The sequence below is a fragment of the Cyphomyrmex costatus genome, unplaced genomic scaffold, assembly GCF_001594065.2.
Source record: "Cyphomyrmex costatus isolate MS0001 unplaced genomic scaffold, Ccosl1.0 scaffold302, whole genome shotgun sequence".
In the NCBI taxonomy this organism is placed as follows: Eukaryota; Metazoa; Arthropoda; class Insecta; order Hymenoptera; family Formicidae; genus Cyphomyrmex; species Cyphomyrmex costatus.
In genome coordinates, this window is record NW_017277148.1 from 1681419 (window position 1) to 1704405 (window position 22987).

The 22987-nt window shown below is 34.6% G+C and overlaps 1 protein-coding gene across 1 annotated transcript; it reads right to left on the reverse strand.

The window, feature by feature from the left end:
* Positions 1-152: 152 nt before the first annotated feature.
* LOC108775607 (neural-cadherin) lies at positions 153-22701 on the reverse strand. The gene is made up of 24 exons (XM_018542024.1): positions 22623-22701; positions 14614-14757; positions 13147-13262; positions 12394-12558; positions 12128-12265; positions 10883-11069; positions 10350-10583; positions 9676-9848; positions 9073-9222; positions 8466-8771; positions 7959-8232; positions 7549-7757; positions 6952-7284; positions 6552-6758; positions 6101-6372; positions 5701-5906; positions 5481-5623; positions 4646-5257; positions 3635-3935; positions 3053-3242; positions 2744-2985; positions 1674-1889; positions 1441-1596; positions 153-1058 (listed from the first exon to the last, which is right to left on the reverse strand). Exons 1-24 carry the CDS (start codon positions 22699-22701, stop codon positions 949-951), a joined length of 5163 nt encoding a protein of 1720 aa, XP_018397526.1. The 3' UTR covers positions 153-948.
* Positions 22702-22987: the final 286 nt, after the last annotated feature.

Genomic DNA, 22987 nt, shown 5'->3' on the forward strand with positions numbered 1-22987 from the left:
TCAGGACAACGAAATGTGTACTGTTTGTCGAGGATACGTCCCGCGGGACGTCGTGCAGAAGAACGGAGAAACGAAGAGTTCGTGAGACGAAGGAAACGAAGGATCGTCGCCGAGTAACGACGAATCATGCCGCCTTTGAACGGTATCGTCGGTATCGTGTTAACGTATATGTGTGTATGTATATGCGTATGTTTGAATGTGTGTGAATGCCCTTGATTAATCAGTTACAACACATCTAACACGGTCGCCGAATTCGCGACATTAAATAAATTAACGAATCCCGGTTGCACGAGGACGACACGTCGATCTAAGATCCGACACTTGACGACAACGACGCGATATTATACCTACACGTATATATGTATATATAGGTGTATGCATGGGGTGAATTTACCGATGGTGACCGATGAGCGGAGTCGATGACGGGAAAAGGGTTCACATTAGAAAAAGTCTTTGTCGCGTGTCTTTGGATATTTCACTACGTATAACGTACTATACAGTTAAATATATGCTGCGACTTCTCTGCCTTCTCGTTTACCACCTTTCTACGTATACCGTCGCGCTATTGCAACGTTCCTTTATGCACCTGTGACCCTCGAGTACGTGTGTGCCCGCGTGTGCCTGCGTCCACGCAGCGCCGATGACGCGACAACGTGTCGCGTGACGCGATGGGTATGACGTCACGTGTAATTAGTACTTTCACTAGCTGCACAACTACGAGGAAGCTGTCCCTCGTTGCTCGTCGGGAATTTATCACTCTCGGCGAAGGAAGCCGTGCTCTCTTTTTCCTTCGAGATCCTCCGAATGTACGTCATGACGATCTCTGTCATCCGACGTGACGGATCGGGTCGTCTCGACCGAGGTGGTCTCACGAGCGTTCATTCGGACGATGTGGATCACGTTACTCGGTGCAATGTGATGTGGAGACTCGGCTGTATACTTGGCTGATTATTCCTCCTCTTCGCTCTCTTCCGCGGGACCATACATGTCGGCCAATTTGTCGAATCTCGGGCCCCAGGCGCCTAAATACTCGTACTCGTGTTGTTCATCATCCGTACCTATACAGGATTAGGAAAAATTAAATCTTGATAGCTTATTTGTTATTACAAATAATATATCACACATATAAAAGATGTGTTTTAAAATTTGTGTCCTAACGGTCCACCCAAATTTTTATGTTAATTTAACATAGATGAATATATTAGGAAATAACACAAATATTTGATATGTAAAAAATTACACAAAAAACATTAATGCAAAACATTTTTTACAGTATGATGAAAAATATATCGATATTATTTATTGATATGAATGTTTTGTATTATAATGGAGTAAATTCTTGCAAAAATAATGTTTCTTTAATTTAGAAATGTTTGTAAAAGATATAGTATGTTATACTTTTTTCTACAAAGTGAAATAATTAGATTTCTTTTTCCGTACCGGAGGCTAATGATTCCAAAGAACCCGCGGTGCTTCCGCCACCTTCATACGCGTAATTCCGTAAATCGTCGAAGGGGGGTGCGTTTGGGTCACTGTCAGCTCTCTTCTTGTGATCTTCGATAAAGACACCGACGTTCGGTTCCGGTCCAAGTGGATCTGAAAATAACGTTTCGATTATTCTTCCATTCTTATGAATTATTCCGTTACCTTGTAATAAAAAAAATATAACATACAGGCTACTTTACACGGAGGCAGCTTGCCACCCATTTCCGGTATCGGGCCACCAATCGGGATCTGCAGAGGCGTGATATCGAACGCGGTCATGTCGTCCTCTCCGCCACCTTCGTCATCATAATTGATAATGTTTTCCCTCACATCGTCATCCGGACCAGGATACTTTATGTGCGCCTCTCGTCTTCTGTTGTAGACGACGAATACCAACACGAGAACTAAAATTTTGGTATTAAAATAATTAATTCACATTGTTCGTGTTGAACAAAATTGTTATCAAATATATCAAAATAATACTTCTCTACTGAGAATTCAAGTAAGTGCAAAGTGTAACAAAATCCATAACAACGACTGTGTTGTATAATATTGCAATGTACAAAGCAAGTATCAATCTTATCAGTCGGAACACATTATTCTTGAATCAAGGTTTATTGACGAAGCCATATATTGTGCGATCTTAAATATCTTAGTTCTAATTATAGGCATAGTGCGTTATGAAAATAATCAAAGCAGATGCGCATATATAGAAAAAGTGTATAATTACAAGGGAAGAAATAAAATAAAAAGCAAACTTTTATAAAACTTGTTTTATTTTTTGGTCGATCATTTAGTGGCCACAAAAACAAGAACTGAAACATAATTATGTGCTTAAAAACATAAAATAAAAATAACATTATCAAAGATGTAATACAACTTATAAAATAAAAAGATATGCATATAATAGAAAGAAATAAAAGGCATGCATTAAATTATATCGTTCATTTGTGACAACAACGACATAACTAAAAAAATTAATTGTAATTTTTAAAAAAAGCAAATTGTACTTTTTTTTTAATAGCTTGTAGAAAGAGAACAAATATAAAGATTTGTGAAAAAATATACATTTATTTCTTTACAATTAGTTATTACTAAAATTATATTTTAAAATTAATATTACAAAATTTTAATGATTCAAAATTGAAATTAATTTGTGCATAAAAAATATATATATTTTTTTTTAATTAATCGGTCATGGCAAATGAACAATATATTTAATATTTCAAGTGTCTAATATGTAAATGTTTGTACTAACCGAGAATGATTAAAAGACAAACGAGAATGGCCGCCAATGCTCCCATACTCAGTTTGAGCGTTTGACCTTCTTGAACTAATTCGCAGTTTTCTCCCCAGAAACCATCAGGACAAATGCATCGGTATCGGAATCGTGGATCCTGATTGATACATCTTCCACCGTTTAGACAGGGATAGTCAATACACTCATTTTTGTCCATGCATCCTTTGTTATCTGGCGAAGGGATTCTTCCCTCTCCGCAACTGCATTGAAAAACGTGATTTATCGATTGTCTCGAAGATAAATAAAATTAGTAATAATGATACTCACGTGCAATCGTACTCGTTCCAAAGATCAATGCACTCGAAGGGATCCTGACAAATGACATTGGCGCACGGTTTATTTGACGGACAATTCCTTTCCAGATTTCGCGCCATCGTTGCTTGACCCCATTGAGTCCCGTTCATGGCAGGTGGTAGCGGAAGATGTTTTCCTTCTAATCTTATGTCATCCAAACAACCTGAAATTTTTATTAAAAATTATATGAATATTAACAAATTTATTATGTTATGTGAAAGATTCGAAATAGAAATGATTATAAAGTTCTCATAATAAACTAAAAAGTTAATTCGATTTTTTAATTAATTTCTCAAATAAAAAGTTATCAATAGAAACTATAATTTCTTATATTATTATATATAGATATACGTTTTGTTTTATAATATTATATTTGTCAAAATAGAAAATTATTAAAAGTATGAAGTGTAGGTATCTTTAATTAAATAAATTATAAGTTACAATTAAAAATTATGTAGTATGTCTCTCTTCAATAAAATAAATATAAGTTAATTTAAAAATAATACTACAGTAAAAAAGTATATTTATGTTAATTACTTTTGTGAAGCAATTTACCTTTCTGATAATCCGCATAAACTTCAAATGTGCGGACACCAGTATATTCCGCTTTGCCACCCGCGTAGACACCTTCCTGTTTATCGACGAGGAGCCATTGATGACCCTCGAAGGAGAAGGTCTCATTGAATCTTCGTCCTTCGCCACCGTCCAGCTCCAAAGTTGCGGCAGATCCGTATCTCGATACTCTAACCGTATGCCACTGTCCATCATCTACGGCTATTGCCGAGAGCCAGATATCTCGCTCTTCTGTCCGAAGACTGTTCAGATTATATCTGAAGTGCAGTCTGCTATCTTTGATCTGAAATTAGAAGGAATAGACGTTTCAATTCGCGATTCACTATAGTTTGACTTCCGTACTGAAGTTAATTCAAACCCAAAGTTGAAATGTTTACATTTCAACTTTGTTTGGTAAATACATCCCAATTGTTTGCAAATTATATCTTATTGCTTTATGAATATGTAACTTCGACACTAACAACCGTGGAAGCTTATAGGCATATTGCTTGTACTGGATTATTTTTGTGGAGCCATAAAACTATTAATTTATTCAAAATTATAAAATTATTAATTTTAATCTGTTTTAAAATTTAATCTGTTAGTAAACCTAATTCATCCAAAAATAAATACACATTGTAAAATTTAAAAATCCGGATATTTTGAAAATATATTTGAAGTCCCAACAAAAAGATTTTTTTTAATTAATTTTGTTTTATAAAATATGTTTATTATATAAAAATTGCAGATTTGTAATTGTAATTAAATATTTACTTTGTTAAAAGTAATATAAAAAAATAACTCATGCAAGAAATATTATACATGGTGAAATTAAATTGCTTTAAATTGCAATTGTTTACAACTTGCATTAAAAAAATAGTGAATTTTTTGAATAATTAGAATTATTTAATTGGCGGCTATATATATATTTTGTAAATCTAGGAAATATTTATTGAAAATAAATGTATTAAAAAAAATAATCCTTTAATAGTTTTTAAAACACATCGTTTTTACCTCTAAAATGGCGTATTCTCTGTTATGCTGGTCGCTCACTCTGAACAATTCGCCGTGCATCTCTCTAGTGCGGAATCTCAGTTGCACCTGAGTGGAATATTTATCCGGCTCGAAGGACAACGCATATTTGACGTAACTCTGGGGCTTGAAAGTAGTTGGGATCGTCGGTGTCATGCAACCGGGACCGGTCCAACCGGGATTGCACTGGCATTTTGCCTCGGTGAAGCTGCCGACGCAAGTGCCATGTTCCCAGCAACGGAAGGTCGATTCCTGATTGTTGCAAATCTCCTCCGTTTGCGGGCAACCAGCGACGCTGTTCCGCGAAAGACCCGGGTGAGCAAGGTCGTACAATTTGCTGTTGTGGAACAGATTCTTGATGCAACCGTCGAAGCCTTTGCCCACCGGCATATGTTTCCACTTGTAATGCGTTGGATCGAATTGCTCTACGTAGAGACCGCCGATCTGCAGCGGTGCGTTTACGTTCAGGTACTCGTTGAACGGGGGTATAGTTCCCGTAGCTTGACAACTGGTATCATTGAATTCTGGCGGGCTTCCATCCTCCAGCTCAGATATTTCCGCGGATTTGCAGTAGTCGATGATGAGCTTCACGGTCTGTAGGTAATTCTCATGTTAGGACTATTTTTTGTATTTAGGAAGATCGTAATTTAAATCTTTTTGGAAAATCGTAAATAGCTATTATTTTATGGTTTATAGTAAGGAATATGTATGGCAATTTACCTATTAGAGAGTATAACGAATGATTTTTATTTTTTAAACATTAGTACATGCGTTTCTTATTAAGATTTACAAATAAACAATATAATATCGATTTTACCTCCGTGTTCCAGAAAATATCAAGTCGATGCCATTCGCCATCGTCCAAGGTTTTCTTTGGTTTCACTTTCAACTCCAAAGTGCCAGATCCAAAATCAATCAGTAGTCTCGGTATACCACGTTCCAATTCAATTGAAATAAAGTCTGTAGACATATTTAGCGTAATAAAATTATTGATACGCTATTAAAAATGTAAAAATTCGAAGGATTAAAAATCTTACCAGAAACCATTATTTCATCGACTTCGGGAGGAACAATCGGGCCATTGTATAATAATAATCCTTCAGATTTTCTTGTGACAAATTCGAAGCTCAAATGGCTGTTATCGCACATTTCCAAAGCGGGATACCAGGCCCATCCGTTGCCTCGGAAACTTCTGGCGGTCTGCTGACACCTCGGACCGTTATAGCCAGATGGACATTGACATCTAGAATTGTAAAACACATAAAGAGGGCCCTAACAATATTAAAAAAAAAAAACCGAAATTATTTAATAAAATAATAGTTTTAATTTATCTTGATTTACAAAGATAAAATTCTTTATTTTTATTAATAACAAACCTTGCATAAATGATTGTGATTTGCAATACGTTAACGTGAAATTTAATTGATTTTCACTCACGATAATCCAAATCGGTCTTCCACGCAGCGTCCGCCATTGTAGCAAGGGCTGTTCCTGCAGGATTCGCCTTTGCTGAAATTTCGCGCTCCGCAAGTGCACTCGGCTATCACATCAACGCGTACGCCAACAAGAGCAGTCCTATTCGCGTTCACCATGTATGGCAGGTTGCTGATATCAAGGGTATTCGTACAACTTCCTTCACACATCTCGTTCTCGTAGTAACATTCGTCGATGCCGACCATAGTTACGTTGATACCCACGTCTTTTTCGATCTGTCGGAAATGCGATTTAATTTTTTAAGCTATTTGAAATCAAATAAATACGCGTTAGTTAATTAAATGAATTCTATTATAAGAATTTATTTAAATTCTTGATCTTTATTCCATGTAATTTTCTCTTTCAAAGAATTTAAAATTAAATCTTCAAAATCTTTCTTTTGAATAACGTTTACCTCTTCGCGATGCATAAGCACAATGCCATTCAGCCTGACTGGTTTGTAGTACAGTGAACCATGTGCGGCGAATCTGACATCTGTCAACGGCGGGTGCACTCTCCTTAATTGAACGCTGAAGACGTCCACGTTATCCCTGTCTATGTTCAATAGATGCGACAACTTGTCTCTGAATAGATCTGCCTTGCTCCGTGATAAAGTTTGATTCTAAAAAAAATTAAATTAACTTTATATTACTCTTTTCCGAGTTAAAATACAAACGTTTCAAAAAATTATATCTGTGAAATTTAAGAGCCTAAATATATTTTATATTAAGAGAAATATGTAATTTCATTAATAAAATGTAACATGTGTGTAAGTGAATTATATAATATTTAGTGTAGGATTTAAAAACTCTCACCTGATAATTCCAGACACGAATAAAGTCCTCATCAGTTATCCCGGATATTCGAACTGAGCCTGAATTTAACACCGCCTCGTGCGGGATACTCTTGACGGTGACGGTCACGTTCGCGGGCACGTCTGTCTGCGTGTGCTTCCGATCGTAAACCTTGAATCGTAGGTGATACTTGCCGTCGTGTGTACCAGATTTCATGTAAATCATTCCCGAATCCTCGTCGAGTCTAAATTGAGCGTGTTCCAGTCCCTCCCAATAAAATTTCTTATCAGGCAGATCCCAGTCGTCCAGATCGTATACGTACACTCTACCTATCTCGGTATCCGGCGATTGTCCCTAAGAATTAATTAATTAGATTAATTTGTTTGAATTGTAAACATTTTCACAAAAACATTGTTAAGCATCAAAATTCGTTTTGATCGCAAAACTGGATATGATCTTCGCTTATCGTGTTCAATTACATTATATTGCATTTATGGGACTTTTTGCAAAAATACACTTATGCAATTTTTGAGATTCGTTATTCAGCACAAAAATTTAGATGTAATATGGATAATTTATATAATTTAGCATATAATTCAACATAATTTAAATACATACTGCGTAATTATATACAAAGATTTCCTTAGAGCCAGGTTGCATTTTATTATCGTTAACATCCCCTATGATAACCGTCAATGTACTGGTCCCAGACATAGAAGGGTTTCCAGAATCTTTGATAACAATGGGAATCAAAAATTCCTTTTGTTGTTCCCTGTCAAAAGATCGTAAAGATGAAACTACGGCCATTCCATCTCCATTAGCTCCCTCTGAAAAGTAATGAGAGCATAAGTGATGAACTACATTATTCTCTGCATTTTCATGCAACTGAATTTTTATTATTAATTAAGACAAAATATATTATAATTATATATGTGATAATTAATATATGAAGATAATATTAATATACGTAAAAACAGCGAATTTTGTCGTAATTTTTTACACTGAATTTATTAATTAACGAAACTTACTGTTATCGCTCTCAACTTTGAAGCTAGCTCTGATAACATCGTTGGCGTTAGGATCCATCCGGAAAGTAAACGGAGGGCCATTGCTCCTTGATCGATCATCGTCGTCGGTAGCGAGAATCTCAACGACCTTTTTAGTTTGTGCATATTCTGGTAAAACTGGACGATAGTCTTTGAGGAATCTTGGTGGATTGTCATTAATGTCTTGTACAACGACTGTCAGGGTGGCTGTCGCGGTTTTAGGTGGTATTCCATCGTCGATTGCCAAAATTTTAACCTGAGGTAATAGATCATCATATTTTAATAACTTTTTCATGCTACAATTTATACATTTTAATTTAAAATGTATAATAATATGTAAAATGTTTAATTAGAATTCTATTATAATTTTTATATCAAATGTGACTCTTCTACTTTTTTTTCTATATGATAAAAATAATTAAACGTCAAAAATTTTTTAACTTTGTTTATTTTTCATTTATTAATCCGTGTTGATATTTTATAATTTACCTGATGCCGAGGAGTTTCTTCGCGATCAAGGCTTCTCTGTATCGAAACGGTGCCATTTTCGTTGATGAAGAATTGTCTCTTTCGATCGGAACTTCTGTCAATGGAATACGAGACTTTACTCTTGCCACCTTGATCCGGATCGGTGGCTCTGAACGTTTCCAAGCTGCTGCCTATGCGGGCGTTCTCTGGTACAGTAGTCTCGATATTGGCTTTCTCGAATTGTGGCTGATTGTCATTGATATCTCGCAATTTCACGACTACCCAGGAATAGGCCACGTGGTATTTATCATTGTCATTGTCTTCGCCCTGGAAAAACGATTGTTCCATTAAATTGTTATATGCATGACGAGTTGCTTTATTGGTTTTATTTAATGATTTGATAATTTAAAAATTTAAATAGATACAAAAAAATTTTTTTTCTTGCAAAACTATCAATTTATAGAAGAAAATATTTAATGAAGAATGTTATAAGCGCACATATAATTTAAATAGAAAGTTTTATGAAATTATATTTAATTAGAATATTTCTTCATGTCTCTCGTCTTTTCTTTTTTTTTTCAAAATTACTATAAAAATTTATGTCATATTTAATTTCTTTTTTGCTTACCTTATCGTTCACTTGTATCCTAAATCTAAAGCCATTACTCTGCAGTTGGTCCTCATAATCTAACGATTGCACAATTTTCAACGATCCTGTGCCATCATTGTTTCGTACCATAGTAAATTTGTCGGCACCGTAACCGCTATTCTCGATTACCTTAAATCGTGAATTGTTATTTTTTAAAATTGCTAAATATAGTTATCAGTATATATTGAGAAAAAAGAACTCTAGTTATTATTACTGATAATTATTTCGATCTCGAAAGTTTATAATATTAAAAATATATGTAAGTATAATCAGACACACTTTGCAATTCTTATTTCTAATTGCTTTCATCTCTTTTTAATTTTATCCGTATTATTTATGAAATTATAACATGTCGTAACTACAAATTTTACTCCGGTAAATTGTAATTGTAAAGTAATTGATATATATGTTTATATATTTTTCTTTATTTTATATGCTATGATAACATTTTTAATTACTCGTTAAATGAAAGTTAAACGTCGAATGAGTACAAAGAAGAATACAATAACTTATATATTAAATTTAATCATCCCCCAGTTTTAAGCCGATTAACAATTTCGCGTCGCGAACATAAATGGATACCTTGTATTGGAATTTATTGGTCTCGTCCTCGTCGTGGACGGTTACGGTGAGTATCGGCATCTCTGGCAGATCTGGTCCTTCTGTTTCATCCACCTCAGTAAACCATTCATCCTTCGTGAATTGTGGTGGCATATCGTTTATGTCTTTGACCCGTATCGATGCCGTCCCGGTACCTATCAAGAAATGCATAGAAATGCTGAAACGATGCCTTTCTATGGAATGCCCTGGACAGCTCTTAAAACATGCAAAACGGCATTGCTACTGTTCATGGAAATATCCATAATCGTTTTACACACATGGTTCGGACTCGACTTTCATACTTGAATACGAATGAAGACCCAAAATGATAAAGGACGCATGGAGAGAACATTTAGTAATATTTTAGTAAACGAGTGTAAGGTATAACAAAAATGTAAAGAGTAAGCGCAAACAGTCGATATCTTTTTTTATCTTTACGACAAAGTATTTTACTAGATAGTATTCATAGAAATAAAATAAAAATGAATCAATTTCTCATAAAACACACAACACTCTATCACAATTATTACTAAACCATTTTTATATTTTAGATGTGTGAGAATTATTGAAAAAATAATTATGATGATTATTAATGACACTATAATTAAAAATTATGTGAAAACTTATTCAATTTAAAAGCACTGAAAGAATTTTACCCTTTAACCCCCCTCCATCCATTGCAACGACTTGTATAGAATAATCCGGGGTGCGTTCTCGATCCAAGCAGCACACAGCGGTCTTGATAACGCCAGTTTCCGATTCAATTTCGAAAATGGGTGAACCAGTCTCTTCTTCAATGACATTTTTCTCGATGGAATAGATAAGTCTTGCGTTTGTGCCTTCATTTGGATCATCGTAGTCCACAGCTGTCATCGTCATTACTACCATTCCTAATGAAGAAGAGCATAAAAAGCGTTAATTTCATTTATAGTCCATTTTTTCGTTCTTACATTTTTTTTATTTGTCGGCGAAAATAAATAATTTATCTCTTAATAAATCGTTACATTTTTTCTCTCTTTCTCTTTATCTTTATCGCAAGTTTTAAAATATTCATTCAATCAACATCATTACATGTAGAACTGTATATAACAGTGTAACTACTACGAAACTGGAATCTAATCAGCGTAACTCTAATGGCACGGGAATGTAACCGCGTCTGTGTATAGCCCATTGACTATGTCCCACAAACCTGCGGTGCCGTTCTCGGTGACGTTGCCGAAGTAGACACCCTGCGGGAATATCGGGGCGTTGTCATTGATGTCCTTGAGGTTAACTTGGACGTCGGCGTAACCCACCAGACCTTCTCCACCCTCGTCCTGAGCAAACACTGTGAACCGCCACTGTGGCCGACCATTTGGTTGATCTCTGTCCAACGGCTATATCGGGAGAAAAAGAAAAGTCACGCGCGAATCCTTTGAGAAGCCTGCAGTCAAACGTAGGATTCGACCAGGACGTCGTGTATTGACACGGTCTTTACTCGAAACTCAATATCGTACCGCGATGCTGATATTTGAATTATTCCATCGCAATATTGCGTCGCAGCCACGTGCACAAATATGTGCATTTTGTAGTCATAGAAGAATTAATTTCCGTATCGACCAGGTGTTAGATTATGTCAGATGTGTAATATCAATACAGAATCAGCTGCTCTCCGAGTAACCGTTTTGCAATCTTTTTAGTCGTATGTTAAATTAAATCTTTATTGAAGTAAAATTTACATATTAAATTAATTAGAAAGCAGAATTAACTATTATTTCAACTCTGCAAGATAAACTCAACAAAATTCTTTAATTTTACGGTTTCATTAATTTTGTAATTATGAACGAAAAAGAAATGCTACCGTCATGCTTCATATTTTTTATATTTTTAGTATTAAAAATTTAAAGAGAATTTGTAATACTTTCTATATTGCGATGCACAGTAATAGTTATATTCAATATAAGCTTGAAAAATTCGCGTATCACGCGAATGTAAAAAATGATATATTAACGAATATTTTCGCGTGTTTAAGGATGTATTACGCGTACTTTTTAACAAAATAAAAATTACAGATTTTTCCATACTGTACTATAAAAATAATATAAAAAATTTGGTGGCGCATTTAGAACCTGGATAAAAAATTATATTAACAAGAAATATATAAATGTATTCTTAAAAAATAATTAAAATGAGATTATTTTTATTTAAATTCTAAAATTATGTTGTTAAGTATCAATATTGTCCTTATTAAATTATTTTACACGTAATATTAATTTATAAATGATAAGTGTATATTTCTAATTCTAGTGACTTTTTATAGAGACTTTATACCTAATACATCCTTAATATACACATACTGTATATACATTATTTTTATATGTGATAAATATCTAATTTTTTTTAACGATAAAATATTTTTCTTAAACAAAAGATGTTAATTGATTTAAGAACAGACCTTCAGAACAAAAATCTCCCCGGTCGTGCGATTGATGTCGAACTTGCTGTTCGCAGGATTATCGGGATCAATACCTTGCCCAGTTAGGAAGTAGACAATGTTTTGCGGTCTATCTTTGTCACCATCAGTCGCGGTGACCTGCGATTCAAATATTAATTGCTAATTAACCGCAATCTCACTGTGTGGACGAAGTAAACATTCATTCGACGAATATAATTTCACAAAAGTTTAATATTATATAATGATTACATAAGGAGAGTAATTACCCCAAGAACGCGTTTCGGTAAAGTCCTGTCGTCCTCCTCCGTAATTTGTGTTCTGTAATTTGGTCGTTCGAAGACAGGCGGGTTGTCGTTTACGTCCTTCACGTGAATTACAACTGTCGTATAATTCTCCTTCAAGTTGTCCGACGCAGTAAGCCGAAGCTCATACTACAAGACGCACGCGAAAATTTTCTCGTAAAATATCACATTAAAGAGAGTTCACATATTTAATAGATTAAATACAACTTTCACGTGTGCATGAAATGTACGGATAATTAGTTCAATTGTCATTAATTATCAATTTATTTAATTATCTTAATTGGCATTAAATCAATTATCAATTCATATAATTATCTCAATTGGCACTATATCAATTATTAATTTATACAAAATTAACTCAATTGTCGTTGTATCAATTATCGATTAGTATATAATTGTAGTATATTGCAATATATTGTATTACATGATCTTTCTGTACAGGACTTATTACGAAATAAAAATAGTGCTTACATAAAATAAACCTCATTACCTTCATTTAAATTTGAATAATTAAAAAGGTAATTAAATTAATTGTTTAATATTTTTTATTCGGCAATTATCTTCAAATAACACAATAAGTAAAAAATAATAATTGGAATTTTTTAACGAGTAAAATATTTTTAAACGATATTTCTGAATACAAAGATGTTAAATAAACAGCTATAAAAGTAAGGCGTTCAAGCGGCACGCTCGGATGACATTTATGGCGATACCAACCCTCTTCCTCGTCTCATAGTCCAACGCACCCGCGACGTAAATGGCGCCGGTCATGTTTTTCACGGCGAATGCACCGCCTATGTTCCCGCTCGTGATCTCGTATCGAATACGCGAGGCTGCGACAGAAAGGAGGGTGTACTTTTAATGAAAGCAAGGTGCGACTCTCGCAACGGCGCTTTCGTTGTAATCGAATGAATTCCGAGATAAAAGTTCTCTCGCTGGGAGCGAGTTTTATCGAATAAGAAAGTTTGGGGGGATGTTAGCACGAAGGGAGATGGCCGTCTTCGATCGTTCGAAGTCTACTCGATACTTTCGATCTAGTTCGCGATAATTCTCGTGTTTCGAGATATGAGACTAGCAAAAGTTACTTGACAATAATGGTATCCGGTAAATTCTATTTTAGATCGACTCAGGCGATAGTATAAAGATCAAAAATTTCGAACCATATCTCTTTTTTAGTAATACACTACTTTTGTTCTAAACCTTCTCAACTGTGGGAGTATTTTTTTCATTTTCTTCATTTTCAACCCTTTGTCAAGTTGGATTTTAAAAGCACAATCAATATTTGGATTGTAAATTGTAATATCAAAATATCTGAAAGAATAAATATATAGAAGGTTACATATTTATTTTTACAAACCGATTTAGTCGCACTTTTTTTTATTATGTATCGTTCTTTCAATATTATATTTACACAACGTCAGCTATGTAGTCGATTTAAAAGAAATAAAGTATACGTCTGGTCTCGAAATCTTTTGTAACATACTTTGTAAATGCTGAAGCGTAAATATCATCAATTTCAGTGTATAATGGATATTTTTGTTAAGCTACAAATTAAACGTTTCCAAAATGTGAAAATACGTTTAATGGCCTGTTTATCCGTATTACTCAAAAGATTAAATATCAAGGTAAAGTAAATGAGATGAGGTGCTATTTAATTTATGTTTGGGACATACATATTGCGTGCGTAACCTTTCGCACATAATCCGCACGTTTAAACGCATCCACTGTGTAGCAAACATTTCTATAATGCATACGTAATTATTAATTTCGGTACACTGTGAATTAGAGTAATGGAATTTGAATTTTCGGAGATGGCAATCCTTTTGTGTATGAAATATAATACCTGACGTTCGCAAGTGTATTTACGGGAATTTCTATGTCATTACGTTAAACTTGTCAAACGTGACAAACGAGATTGCGTTTCGAAATTCCTATATATCATATATATATATATATATATCATTAATTACTTCGTATATTAGAATTAACACAACGTATATTATATATTTGTATAATTAGTTGTCCAAATATTTCCAAGGTACACTTGCGGGCACGTTATAATATAGTTACAAGTATTTAATATGTATATATATGGACCGCGCGAATCTTTTCAGTGTAGTTTATATTAAATAGAATGAAAATAATTGATGAAATGGTATTGCTAAAAAAAAGGCAAGTACTTACACTCGTCGTGATCTTTGGCGGTGACGGTGAGCACCGTATGCTGAATGTCCTCATTTTCATCTACTTCAGCCTCGTAGAGGCCCTTGTCGAAATATGGAGGATTATCGTTCTTGTCAGCTATCCCGATGCGAATGAATTTTGTTACTGCAACATGTCAAAAAAATTTCATCATTAGAGACTTTAATTTACACCATTAGAATTTAAATTAAAAAATCAAGTGTTACTTGAGTAAAAATGGGTTAAGTGTGCAAAGCATCGTGCTAATCGTTATAAATATTAAGTTGTTGATTTTAAAAGTTGGTGCAAAGAAGGTCAGATTTATAGAAAAAAATTATAATTTTAATTTTAATAAAAAAAAAAATCCTAAAGAAATTACCATATATAAAATGGTATATAAAAGAGAATTTTTTTCAGATCGAGACACACTACTCTAACATTATCCCTCGTATTATATATTCCCGCGGATCTTGGTCTTAATGCACTTTGCACTAAAGTACGGAACTTGGATGATAAAGAATCCTGGACCGTTAATCATTTTTTCGCCCCGTTACGGAAATTTAAGATGGGCAATTACCGGTCGCCGCGAGCAAAAAGGTTAAGTAGTTTCAGATAACGGCACTTCATTCCAGAAGTAGACATTTATTGATGGAACTAGGTTGCCCGTTAGAAGAAAAATGTATAATTGCAGGAGCTTTTTCTGGATTGGTACATTAAGCCCTTAACCGCATTTTATGGCGGTAAGGAGAGCGGTAAACATCGATCAGTTCCGCATAAATTTTGCATAATCCGCGGCATAATGTACAAGGAATATTTGTCATTTTATCGGCTCGCCGATACGCCGCGGTTCATTATAAAGGGATTTAAACGTACGATTAATTACGCTGTGTCGCGTTATTAAAAGTTCAGAAAACGCCTGTATAATGCGAATTAACCAACGGCGAATTTGTTTTAATTAATCGCTGAATTAAATCAATGTAAGCCGCGTTTTATTCGACGAATGTTTTAGTCCGCGCCTCGTCGCATATTTTCAGCTGCAACAGCCATTTAAAAACACGCAGCAGAAATCAAGCGTATATATTTATTTATATGCGAAATCGTGAAATGAAACGCGTGTACACCGAACGTATTAACAAGAGAGAAATCCATTAAATATATTCCCGTTCGACGCCGACAATACGACGCGGCCAATTTGTCCTGAGAGCCACCCTCCTGTTCGAACTCCATCCTGCTTGAACTCCATGGCCGTTTCCTTCGCTTGGCAAATACTCGGTTGATTAAGTTAATCCAAGCGCGAGTCCCGTCCTTTCTAGCTATTCCGCGAAGTGCGAAGTAATTTAGAAGAGCACGTGTGGACCTTAACGTTACGAGTGCTTGACACTGTCGTTTAATTTAATTGGGAGTTAATTATATCCTGAAGAATCTTCCTCCACAATTATGTCCTTAATCTTGAGATTAAGCTCTAGATTATATTTCGCGAAAACAAATATTTTATAATTCACGGACAATTAGGATTACCACGTTTTTTGCATCGTCCAAGTTATGAATGTAACAAATTTGCTGTTAACGAGCACAAATATTATCCGATATAGTATAATGTTTCGTGTGGCAAATAGAATAGAAAACTTTTATTATAAATTTAAATAAATAATTATTTTTGTTTAAATTATAAATTTATTAATGTTATAACTTTTCATTGTTATTTAATTGATTAAAATGCTATTTAATTGTTCAATACATAAATACCTTTACAGAAGAAATTAATTGACAATTATACAATAATACAATGCGTAATCGAGTTTCTCGTTTGCCATGCAAATAAATATTTTAGTTTGCTTGATCACGGTTTCGAAATAGAGAGCAATCGAGAAATATTATTGCAAATTATACCGACATGATTTAGACATTATCGCGAAACATGATTTTAGAGCTTGCGTTAATGTAAACAAAATCTACGAGATGAAAGAGACTGGTGGTATCGCGTTATTAACACGCAATTGAACAACTGAACCAATTTAACACGAGAAAATCATATTATTATACGAGATTGCCATTAAACTCCCGACAACCGGTTATTAAACCATTGTCGTTAAAAGAGCCATTTATTGTTAACAACTTCTGGAAAATAAATATGGCTCATTTTCGTGAAGATTGCGCTAATCGGAAAACATGATTGATTCGTAAGCTCGCAGTTTCCGACGTAACTGGAATGAAGTTACGTACCAGATGCGCGTGGATATACAGCACGCAAGTGTAACCAGGAGGATCATGATAAGCGAAATTTACGTAATGATAATTCATCATTGTGCTTATCGTAAATGTTACCGCTCCGGTTGTTCATCATTGTTAACGGAGAACGTTAGCTTTCCTTTTAATAGATTACATCAACTTTACACGATGTACGATGCGTTTGCGTTTAGCACTAAATACGAACCCGTATACCGCGGTAACGCGACACGAGATTAGCATAATCGCGATACATCGCACATTTTTCGTGAATGAACAAGTTTTATGTATAGTTACGGAAATTTATTTTTTTACTGGCCCTTGGAAAGTTCCTAGTTTTACTTCAGCTGCTGTATCTTCATTTTTGTTCGAGTATCGAGTTCTAATTTCGAAATACTTTCAATAGTGAAAATATTAATAATATTATGATTTATATTATGATAAAAATGTGTAATGTCATTATAAACGTATATGCGAATTAATAAATTAATCACCAACAAGCAGCTTAATGCTAATGAACATTTGTATTAATTATTAAACTATTTACGAGTACAACTTGATGTGGCATTAAAACAACATAAAACTTCAAAACAATAATATAAAGTAGCTTTATAAATATAATAAATATTAGTTAGTTTTCTTAATTTTTTATAATTACTAAAATATTAAAAAATTAGAATTATCATTTTGTTAAATAATTATAATAATGTAATCAAACGTGTATTAAGATTCTATGATTGTATTAGAAAATATACTTTAAAATCATATTTTAATGACGTCAAATTTTCCATCTAATATGGCAAAAGATTTGCTTTGAAGTCGCGCTAAAATGATAAAATCCTGCGCGCTAACGAGAGGATTTAAGCGCTACCATCACAAAAACTCAACGCGAACGATCGAAGAGACGATCGGTGATCTCCTCGATCGGGCTTGGTGCATTCTGCGGTGCATCAAGATCCTCTCGTCGGGGGTAGCTACACCCAATGACGGTACACGACGGTCCCACGAAACGCGTTACTGGGCCACGGGGTAAGAAATCGATGAAGCCCCCACCCCTCACTCCCACCATCCCCTGTCTCTTCTCTTTGCACTGAGTGCAGCGTCGTCCCAACGGCGCCGAGAGAACATTCGCTTCTTAGCCGCACCCTGCAACACTCGATTGGTTCCTAAAATACGAGCACCCTCGAGGCTTTTCGCCACTCTCGATCCCGCAGACGAGGGGGACTCGTTAACGCTAAGGTGGCCCTCGAGGGTCACCCGCCAGCTTGGAATTATACGCTGGTAAATTAAGGACCGACCTTGCGCTGGTATCAGTGGTACAGCTCAGAGAGAGATCTCCACTTTGATTAATCTCATAACATCATTAAAGATATAGCCATAATACTGTAGCAGATTGGAGCAAAATATTTATCAGCGAAAGAAATCATTTTACCACGCTTCCCTATTACTTTAATTTAAAGGATATTTGTCAAATATAAAATTTTCATAATTATATATTTCATATTTTATAACAATTTATAATTCATAATTGAAACATATTTAATATTATATATATTTAATTTAATTATATTTAAATATTGCATTTATTGTCTTATAAAATATCATAATTATTTTCATTGATCGTATTAGTTTATAATTAATTGTCACAAAAAAGCCAGAAGTAACGATTACATATTTAAGGGATATAAAATTATTAGAAATTATGGTCACATTAATTAATTTATCTGTGATAATAGAAAATATTTTTAGAATGTCGTTTCTCATTTCTTTAATATCCAGTATTTAGCCAATGCAAATAAAGGATTTGAATTAATGTTATACAATGGTAATGAATAAAAAAAGCGTTTATCGCAGTATATTACATTTTTCGACGTTTTTCACATTCAGCGAAAATCAATATCAAATTCCTCAGGGGATCTGTTCGCGAAATGGTCTTGCGGTTGGTTTGAGATGTTCTAAGTAAACTTAATATTCCGCGATTTTCAAAAGACTTACAGCGCATTTTTATGCGCTCACCTTATGATTGCTTTATGGCTCGTAATGTACTTTATACATTGCCGTTCAGCGTAATAAAGCGGACACGTTGACGGCTTTATGTCAAGAGAAACGCCATGGAGTTTCATTATTTCTTTTTGTTTTATTATATGTATAACAACATAAACCGAACAACTCATTAAAGGATATCGTTGAGAATTATATCCATAAAATTCTCATTTTTATCAATAAAAACATTTATGTAACTTTTGTCTTAAGCATTCATGAAATTTAAATTTTCTAAAATGGACTCTACATGGAAAGATGTTAATCCTAAATAAGAGCAGTGAGATAATAAAGTCTAAAACGTAATGCAGGAAATAGTTATAGTTAAGGGAATAGTTTCCGTGCTGCTTTTTAAGTTGATATACATCCATTTATTAGTCAAGGTTATGAGAGAAGAGAGTACGGATGATGTGATAAGTAGAGGCATCAAGCTTATAACATCCGAGTTTACAAAAGCGATTTAACTTTGCGCGTTAATCCTCTCGAAGATCTACTTTTATAGCCTTCTAATGCTGCACCCTAATTATGTTTAATTTAATTACCCCGAAGCGATTATTAGAATTCTGAGAGATGGTTGCCCGTCGATTAGTGCTAATCCTCATTAATTCGGTTTTCTCACGTTTGATTTAAACTGTTTGCCCAAGTCCCTTCCCTTTCGTCTCTCTCATCCTGTCCTTAATATTTTTCTTTTTTGCATTAACGCCCAAAAGAGAAAAATTTTTTTATTTGAAACTTTCTGGTCAATTGCTGTCGCTCAATGAACCGTGAAATGCTGACGGAGGGATAAGATTGGATACTAGCCAATTAATCGATTAACGCTAATTACATACGTATATACATTGTCGACAGATACCGCAGCGGAATTTCGCCGCAAATTTATAGCGGTAGCACGCGCGATGTAAATTAATTATCTGGATGATCAACTCCCTCGCGTTGTGCGTGAAGTTTATATCGTCGCGTGGATTGGAAAAAATCGACTCGAAACTTCATTCGATTCGTTAGCGTAATTGGAATATATCACTATTTTACATTGCTAACATAACCGCATTATGGTCAATTTGCGTAATAGCTAGCGTTGTACGGCATTGTAATGCGGTTTTTCACATAGTGGGTACATAGTGATATTTACTAAAATGTAATAGAGAAAGAAAGAGAGAGATAATGATAATGAGCGTAATCTAGAAATCAACGTAATCAATATAAAGTTGCTGTCTAATTACTAATAGAACAGTTGTGTTATCACAGTCTACGTGGCCATTTGGGTTAAGTTTAATAGTCGAAGTTAGACTCGATTACATGAGCGTGTTACACGTTTCGTTGCCAATTTTCGGAATTCGAAGTTTGCTTAATAAGCACCGAGAATCTTGCTAAAGGACCGTTGTAATTATACTTACACGAGCTAGTGATTTTCGATTGGCAATTATGTAATTCTGTAATTATAAAGATTATGTTCTCCAACGTTCTCTACGTTTATCTGTATACCGTTACATTTATTTGTCGGAATTGTTGTCTGACATCGTTGTTACCTCGTGGCATTACCATTTAAACAGATTTAATAACAACGTCCGCCAACCAACATGCAATAAATTCCATCTTTCTCAGAATTAGCAATATCGACATAATTAAGAACATCGTTACTAACTTTCGCAATTCCAGAAACCTGACAACAATTCTAGTTACTCTCTGTGCCGCAAGCTTATTAATATCTCGATCCCTACCTTCTCATGTAAAAGCTGACGGGCGATTAATTAGTACTCCAATGTTATGTGCGCAACACACGTAGTTATTAATCCTTCTCGACTACTCAAGCGAGTAACTAGGTACGGAGAGTGAACGATCGATTCTGACAAAATATCGAAGGAGAACGTACGACTTCATGAAGTCGTACGAGGAAGGGCGCTTGTAACGAGACAGAGATTGATTCGCTGTGATTCACCGCAACGTCATTCGACATCTCTCTTTCGTCATGTCTTCGTGAAAAATCGACCTATTGGAATGAGGTAATCCGCCGAAGCTATCTTGGGCTCGCTTCCTTCCTCCGTAAGGATTTGGCGGATTGAAAGCCCGACACATAGAAATTTTGTATCTCGCGACAAATCGATGAACGAATTTTCTCATCACGAATGACACGTACATATAATTCTAGATCAAATATTTTTTACGAGATTTTGTCTCTTAATCTGGGAATAGTCACCTGGGATATCGTTGCATCCCAGCTACGAAAAAATGTAAATTCTGAAATATTGTTTTACGTAGATATTGTTTAACATATTTTTTCCTTTTTTTAAAATTAACTATTTTTGACAATTTTTGACAATATGCAATTTTATCAAAAACGCGCAATAAAAAAGTGTTATATTAATTAAAATCTTTATTTATTTAAAAAAATTTTTTAGATCATTTGATTTTTTTTTTAATGTTATCATTATAATTAGTCATATTTAATGTGCTTATTATTGTACTTTTTTCAGAAAATTATAATTATATTTATACTTATAATATTTTCAAATGCTATATAAATATATAAATCGAGAAGTAATAATATATATTACAAACAAGAGAAGAAAGAAACTAATATATATTGTTAATAATATAATTGTAATTAGGATGTAAAAACAGGTAAACGTTTATGTAAAAAAAAAAGTGAAGTGGCTCTACTTTCGAGTTAATAACACTATACATTTTATTATTCTCAATACATTATTTATGGCATTATTTATGGCATTTATTACATTATTTACAGTTACATGGATTTTTTATATTATAATATATAATAATATATTTATAATCGAAGATTAATGAATATCAACTACAATAGATTTCTTGTTAATAACAATGTTATATAATAACCTTGTTAACGAAAGTTCTACTTTAGTTTATACTTGTACTGTACTAGATTAGCCATTTGAGTGTACGAGAGTCTTCTATTGTGCGAATTTAACGTCACAGCATTGGTAAATTGATGTAGTTAAAATAAAATTGTGAAAAGAACAATGCTGCGAGCACTCAAAAGCTTTAATTTAAAGGATTTCTTCTTTCGTGGTTAACTACATCAGTTTTTGCGGTATATCTTTTTATACGATTTCATCGTGTAAAAAAAATGCAGCACCCTTCACAAAGAAATTCCGTTGTTCACGCGGCTAAACGAGCGCGGCGGAAAAAGCGTGCTTGACTTAATTACATCCCTACACGCCGCGGGGTAAATTTTGGGCGAGATAAATACGCCGGTAGATATATCGTCGCGAAAAAAAAATGGTGTCGAGCGTTAACGGCGCGCCAACGAAAGGTGGCCCCTGAGCTTTATCACGCGCCCTGTGTCGTACATGCGCGCGCGGAATTCATCCGGAGTTACCCGTGTGGTATCGGAATCACGCTTCGCGGCGAGATTCTGCGAGAGAAAGAGAGAGAGGAAGTGAGAGAGAAAGAAGAGAAAGCAGGAGAAGCGGAATCGGATTCTCGTGGGGAGGAGAGAGCACGCTAAACACAACGTCGCCCATAATTCGCACAGCCGTCCTTCCTCCGTCTCTGCGCGACTTGAACAAAACGCCCGGATCTGTTCCGTATTTCACCTGTCAGTCTCCGCGAGCTGTATCGCCGCGCCATTACTCGTCGCCGTTTTGCTCCTTAGGATATAAATCGCGAGAACGATGTGCGTATACACCGACTGTCCCGACAGCGGCCATATCTCCTTGCGCTCGTAAATTTTTCTGAGGATTCATTCTTCTCTCGCGGCCGGTATATCGTACCCAGAGTGTCCCGCGTCTCCCGTAATTTGGATGAGCTCGGTGACCAATTGAGAGTTGACAAGTCAGCTAGCCAAAGCATTACGACACAAATTTATTGTGAACACATGTGTAACAAATTAGAAATTAGAAACTTAATTAATATGTTATCAATTTAGAATTAATTTTACCTTAAGTCTTGTAGACTCTTCGCGATTCCGTTTTGATCATCTCTTTTTATTTTGTAAACTGTTTGCTCGAGTTTTATGAATCATATATGACTTTATGGAGCCTATAAAATAGTTTTATTATTGCTTTATTCAAATTGAAGGTAAAAAATGAAAAATAGAAATAGACTCGAAATAGATTCGATATGACAGACAGAATTT

Bases quoted from the DNA above. Each gene is read 5' to 3' on its own strand.
- LOC108775607 (XM_018542024.1), bottom strand. From the start codon at position 22,701: ATGCTTTGGCTAGCTGACTTGTCAACTCTCAATTGGTCACCGAGCTCA. The intron at 7,758-7,958 runs GTAAGTTTCGTT...ATTACTTTTCAG, and splicing joins CAAAGTTGAGAGCGATAACA to AGGGAGCTAATGGAGATGGA. The intron at 1,597-1,673 runs GTATGTTATATT...CGTTATTTTCAG, and splicing joins GCCTCCGTGTAAAGTAGCCT to ATCCACTTGGACCGGAACCG.